The sequence below is a fragment of the Struthio camelus genome, chromosome 1, assembly GCF_040807025.1.
Source record: "Struthio camelus isolate bStrCam1 chromosome 1, bStrCam1.hap1, whole genome shotgun sequence".
Classification (NCBI taxonomy): Eukaryota; Metazoa; Chordata; class Aves; order Struthioniformes; family Struthionidae; genus Struthio; species Struthio camelus.
This window is the reverse complement of record NC_090942.1, coordinates 90341903-90350198: the sequence shown is the minus strand read 5'-3', so window position 1 is coordinate 90350198 and position 8296 is coordinate 90341903. Positions and strand designations below refer to the sequence as shown.

Sequence of the window (8296 nt, the reverse complement as noted above, 5' to 3'; positions counted from 1 at the left end):
AATGGGCTTTGCCCACCCCAGTTACTTGGTAGGTGAAGGAACAGCTGCTGGAGGTCCAGCTGCATGGCACATGGGCTGTGGGAGGTTCCCCTCCCCGCCTTTCCTGAGTTTCTCTCTCTTTGCTCTCTACTAGAACTTGCCATGCAGCCCCTCTCACTTCCACATCACTGCTTCAGGCCTGAAGTGCGTGGGATAGATATTATCTAGGTGATGGTTCTGGAAGGACTAGCTACCTCACCCTGAGAGCTTTTTGGAGCCAACAACACAAGAATAGTATCTCAACTATCTCAGAGAGATTGAGGGAGAAGAGAAGTGAGCGAGGAGCCTTGCCTGGACAGGGTGTCTGTGGCTAGGAAGGTTTTGCCATATGACCATGCTGGGCGAATGCAGCGAACCTGCAAAACCTGGATTCCTGCTTTTCCCTTCTCCCAATCCTGAGCGGGTGTTTCAGAGGTGAGAACAGCAGTGCAGTCCCTCTTATCTCTGGGCCCACAGCCTGCTTCCTCATTCCACAGGACTCTTTCTGATCTGCACTTTACACTCTATTAGTTGTAGTTGGCAGGCAGTATTTGTAAAGCAGTCAGATGAGGGGGAGGAAATCTGGTTATTTAAATGCCATTTAAATATTCCCCCTCCTACCTTTCACCCTCAAATTCTTTTCTAAGGTGTTTAGAAATGATCCCTCTGAATACAACCCCAGGAATCCAAAAGGGAATCCAAGGAATTTTTTCTGTTTCCTATGTTCCCAAGCTGGGGCTGCAAAAGTGCTCTGAAACCAGTAGTCTGTTCTGGCAGCATCATATTTAGAGGGAAACCAAAGTTGCACATCCAGCAGTATGACTTACCCCAACTCCTCTCCCTATTTCCTGTTGGCCTAAGAAGTGATAAATTTTTAATTTCTCTTTGCATCAAGACTTCAGGGCAAACTCTGATCGCATTCTCAAATTTCTTTGAGCACTGACAATGAATAGAAAGCTGAGTTTCTCCTTTGTCACACAACTCCAAGAGCCAAATCTTAACACATAGGCATGCAGGGCAACTCTGCAGGAGGTGGTAATGCTGTGCCCTGGAGCAGTTATTGCCTTGCTCTCATAGGCAATGGCCACCTATGGAGATGGGGAGGCGGAGGGACTGTAAAAGGATTTCGAGGCTGGGATCAGATGGTGCACAGCCTGAATCAGAGGTATAGGGGAGGCACTCTGAGAAACTGAAGTGTCTCATGGCTTTTGGGTACTGTGACACAGTGGAAAATCCCTTTTAGAACTTCACACAGCCTCTGTACTTTCCCACAGTGTTTCCAGCTCTTCAGCATTGAATAATACCTCTAGGCGACACTGATTGATCTTTTGTTTTGGTAATTTATTTGATCACCCTGCTCTACATCCATTTTTTTTCCACCCCTTTCCTATTGGAAGGAAAGATGTGTTCAACTCCTAATATTGGGTTCCCATGTGAGTAGGTTTTACTCTCCTGCCCCTATCTGGGGGCAGCTTTAGAAAGCAGAATAGATTTCTCAGGGTTTAGCACAGAGCTGTGTTTTTGAGTGTGTGTGGGGGGTGTGACTTGCTCGAGTAAAAGGTGGAAGGCAGGGTGTCTCATACATTGGCAAGAACTTTTAACTAGCTGCATTATCATATCTCTTCCTATCCTTTGTCTAACCATGCTTTTTGACGGTAAAAGAACACAGTGGATGTGAGGTTGTGAGATCTGAGAGGAAGCACAGGCTTTGCTTTCTGTGACAAAACTAGGATGAAGCCACTCCGTGGGCCATATGGGTTGGGTCCTTGATTTTGTTTTCCCCTTCTGGTTTTCAGTGAATCTCCTAGACACAAGCACTGCACAGGGTGAACTAGGCTGGCTTCCAGATCCTCCAGAAGTGGGGGTGAGTATACACATTCCCAGAAAGGGGAGCCATTGGGAATACTACGTGATAGAAAAACATAACCCATGTTGAAATTTCACCTTGCCTCCCAGAATCAAGATTCTTCTGCAGCTCCACCCTCTCCTGGGGATTCCTTGCTTTGTAAGTCCTGTCTGCCTTGCAGCCCCTTCGCCTCTGCAGCCTCAGCCCCTGGCTCTTCAAGGGCTGTAAATCTTCTGATGCATGTTGCCGTTCAGTAGCTCTTAGTGATTGAACACATCCTTGAAATATATTGTTTTCGTGAAATAATAAACCTGGGTGGAGAAAGAGGAAAAATCCAATCATCATCCAGTTTTTCATCCTCTAACGTGTTGCAGACACAGCTTATGGCTCTTGCTCCTGGCAGACAGCCATGGCAGAAGTATTTCTGTGCACAAACCTCTAAGGATTTACAATCTTTGTCTGTGTTCTGTCTTTTTGCCTCTTAAGTATTAAATTGAATGATTCAGTTACAAATTTTTTCTTAATTTTTATGATCAGCAGCTGACTGGACAAATAATTGTAAACTGATGTGGCAGCAATCTGACCTGTTGGGTAGGTGTCAGCATTCTAGGACTTGATGTCCAGCCCTGATGCTGTATCTGACCCACACAACTGATGAGTGAAGCATTTCCCTTTGTTTCCTGGCTATAAAATTGAGCTGATGGAAGTGCTTCAAAATCTATTCCTGAAAGCCTGGCAAATTTGGGCCCAAAAAGGCAGTTGAGCTCTCAGCTATTTTTGGTCAAGTAGAGATGAGTGGTCCATTTAGCGTCACAGTTTATGTTAGTTAAAAACAAGAGAGTTTGAAAGATGGCTTCCTTTGGACTGTGATAGTGGAGGAAGGAAGGTACAAAGAAAAAAGAACTTGGGCTATTTTACAGGGGTTAGAAAGAGGTATGTTAATACATCGTTCCAGTTCCTCATCCATGTGCTCACCTTTCTAGCAAGCCCAAGCTCTCCTAGAGGAAGAGGAGGAGGAAGAGGAAGAGGAAGAGTCTTTAGGTTGGCTGCTCATACAGTAGACTTGGGTTCAGCCTACTCCTAACTCATTTTCATAACTTTCCTCCATAGTGTGCTGTGGCCGGTTTAAATAAGCCACAGCCTTCTCCTACTCCCAGTAGTCTTGCTGGGTGAACTAGAGCCAGATAGTGAGGTTCTCCTGTACTGGCATAACTGCACTTGTTTCATTTGTACAGCTCTTGTTTATTATGGCATCCTACTCAAAACAGGTGCCCTAATGAGACGTATGTGTAGGTCACATTTTGTCCATAGTTACTATCATCCATCTATCTGGGGATTTTAACCCAATATTGGGGTACAGGCATGTACAAGATGAAGTCCACATCTTGAAGAGATGGGAAAAACACTGACAACTGCCTAGTTAAAATAATATGATAAGAAGACCTTTGTTACAGAGCAAGTGAGTTTTGCTGAGTAGGTTCCTAGCAGTACTAGGAGCTGTCATACCCTTCTGCTTGTGCTAGCTGTTTTTTTTTTCTTTTTTTAAATAAATATGTTCAAAATACACTTTATTTTAACTGAGAATTGTAGAAGATTCTGGAGAACATGGCCTGAGAGCAATCTAAACTAATAGATCAAGATACTGATGATAGATGAAGAAACTAATGGATGATGAAGAATAGATTTATTGACTTCTGCTGAGCAACTGTGTTGTAGGGATTTGTCTAATCATGTCATTTCCCAATAACTGTTAGATGAAAGGCTTACAAATTGCCACAAGCAAAAAGGGAACAATAGGTGATTCTCTTGAAATCAGAACTTTGAATAACTTCTGAAACCGTTCTTCCAAAATAAAGAAGTAAATGTGTTTGAAAGAGAACTGAGATTAATTTGTAACATTTTTACACAAAAGAGCTAAGATTAATACTAAATACTCTGACTAGCTTTATTAATAGCTGTCTGGAAACATCAGAGCTGTGAACTTTACCGAGTTCGGGGACAGTCTAGATTACATGTAACAATGCTACTTGTACCTAAGCTCAGATGCGAGAGAGCTCCCATCTGTGAGCTGGATTTGTGTCAATATACTTGTCGCACAGAGGGGGAATGTGCTGTGAGGAATTGTCATGCTTTATGTGGATAAGGTCTCTGAGACATGGGACTGAAGGTGGATACTTTTTTTCTGCTTTGTTTTAGCCATTTACAAGGGATAAAATGACATGCCATGTGTGTTCGTTTCATGGTCAGACATGGTCAAGATCCAGTATAGACACATGCTCAGCCCAGGAACACCAAGCTGTAACGCTTGGCAAGTTTGGACAGGATGTGTCATTTTTTCTGGACTTTTAGGGTACATTAACTGGCAGTGCAACCTTGCCTAAGCTTAAAGGTGTGGTGTAAGACAGAAGTAAAATGTCTGTAGAAGTTTGTTTGGTAAAAGGTTTGTGCTAGTTTGCTTTGTAATGGCTGTTTAGAAAGTCTTTCATTCATTTTAGGCTACTATTGAAAACTAAGCCCTTAAAAAGGCAAACTGTACTTCCTGCTTTATTATCTATCTCCCCTTCCCTTCCTCCCCATCCACCCCATCATCTAACAAATTCCTTGCTAAAATTTTTGCCTCTTTTTGTGAACTTTTGAGATGGCAATATCAGTCGGGTATGGGGTGGTGTATTACAGTACTAATGATAGATTCCCCTCTTCTAACATGTATTACAGAGCTAATGATAGATCACTTTGAAGGTGTCAGGAGTCTAGAATTTACTTACTCTGCATTTCCTTAAGCCCCCTCCCCCCTCCCCCCCCAGCCTCAGCAGTCTGGCTTACTTGAACTGATTTTAAAGACTACTGAATCTATCCAACAAGCAATTTTGAAATCCTACCACGAACAAATGAGTTACCAGGCATAGTGGCATTGCTACTTGGCAGGTTGTACAATAGCAGTATAAAAAAGTTATCTGCTTCTATTTTGCTTTCAAGTATAATTGCATCAGCTTTGAACAGATGGTGATGAGAAGTCTCACATGACTTTTGTTCTCATCCTGCATTTTGTTTTTTGTGGGCAAGGTCCCTGAGCATCATGACTTTGAAGTTAGCCTTGCTGTGAGCAGAGGTTTGGAGTAGAGGTCCAGACGTCCCTTCCCATCTAAATCTTTCTGTGTTTCTGTGATAGTTTTGGATTTATTGTTTATTAGCATTATGAGTTTTCATTTTTAGCCAGGCACAAAAGAACCTCCCAGTTCTATCTGAGCAAACATTTTGAACTGTGTGTAGTATCTATTCCTATGGATTTGCTATGTCAATTTATATAGACCTATGATACAACACATTGGGCAATCCAATATTTGTGTTTAATTGCTACAATTATGCCACTCTCAGCTTGTGTGCCTATCTTGAAATTTTCCTTTCATCCACTTATTTCCAAGTGCTTTTTGTATGTGGGGGAATAGCATTTGCATAATCCATGCATGAGCGCATGTGACCACTTAAGTTCTTTGCCATTTGTACTATAGGATGCGGTGTGCTGTGCCTCTCAAGATGGCATTCTGTCTCTGTGCAGTTGGGTGGATTGTAAATTAAATGAACGTATATGCTTTGATGGCTAATATATTTTCTTGGGAGGCATGCTGTCACCAGCCCTGCAACTCCCTCTACTTGCAGAAGAGTCCTTTTTCACAGTAACTTTATTTTTTCAGAAACCACATGATCTCTGCTGCTGCTACTAATTGCCAAATTGTGCCATCTTTATTATACATTAAAGATTCAGCAATGCTCAGTTCTCAGCTTGTAACTAGTTTATGGAGTTTATTTTTCCCAAGTGATATTTTTGCATGGATCACAGCATTATTAAAAGTTTCCAGATGATTTTCTAATCTCCTTTATAGGCTGCCATTTTTCTCAGCCTACCATGCATAACAAGGTGGAGGACATAATTTTTTCTGCTTATTCCATACTCTTGCCTGCTTCCATACATACCTGCAAGTATGGCTACCAGTTATAAACTTTCTGTCGAGTCTCCCAGTGTAAATGGCACCTGACCTGCTCAACTTTTCCAAAGCCTAGCTTCACACAGGACTAAGGATGTGCATGTAACCACAGTGACCTAATGTATCCCAGAGGCTACTCAAAAATTTACTGTTGACTGCAGTTATCATGGCTCCAAAAACACGTGAAAAACTGTGTTCTTGATGGAAAGTGAAGTTCTGTGGCCCCCTTGTGTAGTTCTGTGGCCCATTGTTTCACAGGAGGTTTGGTTATGATTGCAGCAGCTGCCAAAGCTGTGTGGATGCAACTTGAGTGAGCTGGTGCTCATATATATGTATATGTACTTTTTGCATCTCTTATTTTTGTATTATATTCCAGGCATGGTACAAATTCTATGCTGGTCAATTATTTTCCTTAGGTAACAGATTAGAGAAAGTACTCACCACCTGTCAACAACTTTTATATCATTGGCCACAAGATAATGTTTACATGTCTTCAGATTTTGGCAAGGTTAGGTAGTGCTCAGCTGAGCTAAGATTTCCCAGATGTTAATACCAGCTGATGGCTGGGTTCTGTTTCCAGCATTAAATTCAGATGCATACGCCTGGCCTTGAAGGAAATAGGTGTTATGGGCTGCGAAGTCCTGAATCTGCAAATGATTACAACTTGGCACTTCTATTCCATTAAACCTGGGCATCTCACTTAATCAGACTTCTTTGTATCTTACTGAGATAGTCCTATCTGGAACAAGCCTCAGCCAGTTAGCTTTTTGTAGCATTCAAAGACAGTGTGAAAAATAACCATTAGAAACACTGCTGAGTGCATCTGTCCCACAGCTGCTGAGAATGCCTGCCCTTTAGGATCTAACTCAAAGGGACATCATCTCTGAGAACCTGGAATAGAGTAGCATTATATACCTCAGCCTGCTCTCACCTTAAGTATCAGGCCTAGGTGAGTAGCTCTTCCAACTGATCAGGGTCTGCATAAAGATAAGGGACAAATGCCTAGTAAAAGTCCACAACTGGAGATGGGAAGAGCTCTGGCTTCAGGGTCATATCATGCCATGCCTTGCTGCTGTTGATATGCTGCTGTTGATATGGTGGGGAGACTTGCTGATGACGTTCTGTTAAGTGAAAAAAGTTGGATTTTTGTGGATTTGGGAGAGAAAGAAAAAAATGTTATGCATGTCCAGGTATACTTTAGTTTACTCAGGTATTGATCAGAGGGGTGAGAGGGGAAGTCTGAAAAGTGAGATGAGAAGAAGTAAACTATAAATTAATAATTGCATAGTGGGCCATATTGCATGAGCCACAACCCGGTAGCCCAGGATGAAGTTACTGCCCCAGAACCAAGTAGCAATCTCAGCTACTGAACCCAATTCTGTGACTTGAAGGTGCAGAAAATACCATGCTCTGAGCTGGAGTGAGGATCCTGTACAACCGTTACATCATCACCATAAAATTTCAGTGGCTGCTCAGGCATTGAAATGATGACAGCTGTGTTGCCTAGCAACTTCAGCAAGCTGATTCACCCTTTTATAGCTGTTGAATGAGAGTGGACAGGGTTCACTGAACTTCCTTAGATCAACAGGAAAGCACCGCAAGTCAGCTGAAGCTTAAGGCCAAGAGGCTAGTTAAAGTTAAGAAAACCCAGCAACTTTTATGAGAATATCAACTGGAATACTTGATATCAAATAGCCATGGTTGAGTTTGCAGGCAGGCAGGTTAGAAAAGAAAATGCTTTATATCTCTTGTGGCCTGCTGTGTCTTTGCTGAGTGGGCCCATGATTTGAAGTGCGATTCTTATCAGCTTAGAGACTGCGTTGTAGAAAATTTTGCACTTTCACTCTGATTGCTTGCTTGAAGGGTTATTTCCATTGTTTCTAAGGCCTGGTTCCTGGCTTCTCTGTGCTTGAGGTGCAGGCTGCCAGCTCCTCACTGTGACTTTCATGCTGCCACCTACAGCTTCTTTCCCCTAAGCATGTCTGATCATCCCAAAGAAAAGGCAGAATTACCCTGTCCCTATGTGGGATTCCACCTGATCTGTTGCTCATCTTTAACTAATGCAAACAGAGAATGTAGTGTCCATAACAACAAGACTTGTTTCCCAGCTTCTCTATAAGTACTGGAAGTGTACTTGACAGTATAACTGACACCATACAAAGCCCTTTTCCTTGAAAAAAAAAATTCACTTCCAGTTATGGTAGATATTATGCAATGTACAACACAGCGCATGAGTAACATGAGAGGTATCAATTGCTTTATTGGTAATATGACTTTAGCTCTCAATTCTCAATTGAGAATTCAAACCTCAATTCAAACCTCAATTCAAAAGGTGCGCCACGTGGTTTTCGCCTCCTTGCCTTTTTGTAGTTATTGACATTGTTAGTAGGTGTTACCAGAATAGGTACGTATGAAATGAGACTTCCAAACTACTTAGATGAAATGTTGG

At 42.2% G+C, this 8296-nt stretch overlaps 1 protein-coding gene across 2 annotated transcripts in view; it reads left to right on the top strand.

Annotated features, from left to right (window-relative positions):
• The window catches only part of EPHA1 (EPH receptor A1), a 40671-nt gene that overhangs the window by 2084 nt on the left and 30291 nt on the right, over positions 1 to 8296 (top strand). The window contains exons 2-3 of one of the 2 annotated variants that reach the window (XM_068956595.1): positions 1815 to 1882; positions 1975 to 2023. Coding sequence is in view for 1 of the 2 variants with exons in the window: in XM_009685143.2 (XP_009683438.1) it covers positions 1815 to 1882 (68 nt within the window). In the remaining variant the exon portion in view is untranslated. The remainder of the gene's footprint in view (positions 1 to 1814; positions 1883 to 1974; positions 2024 to 8296) is intronic. The other variant, XM_009685143.2, reaches the window with a different exon arrangement.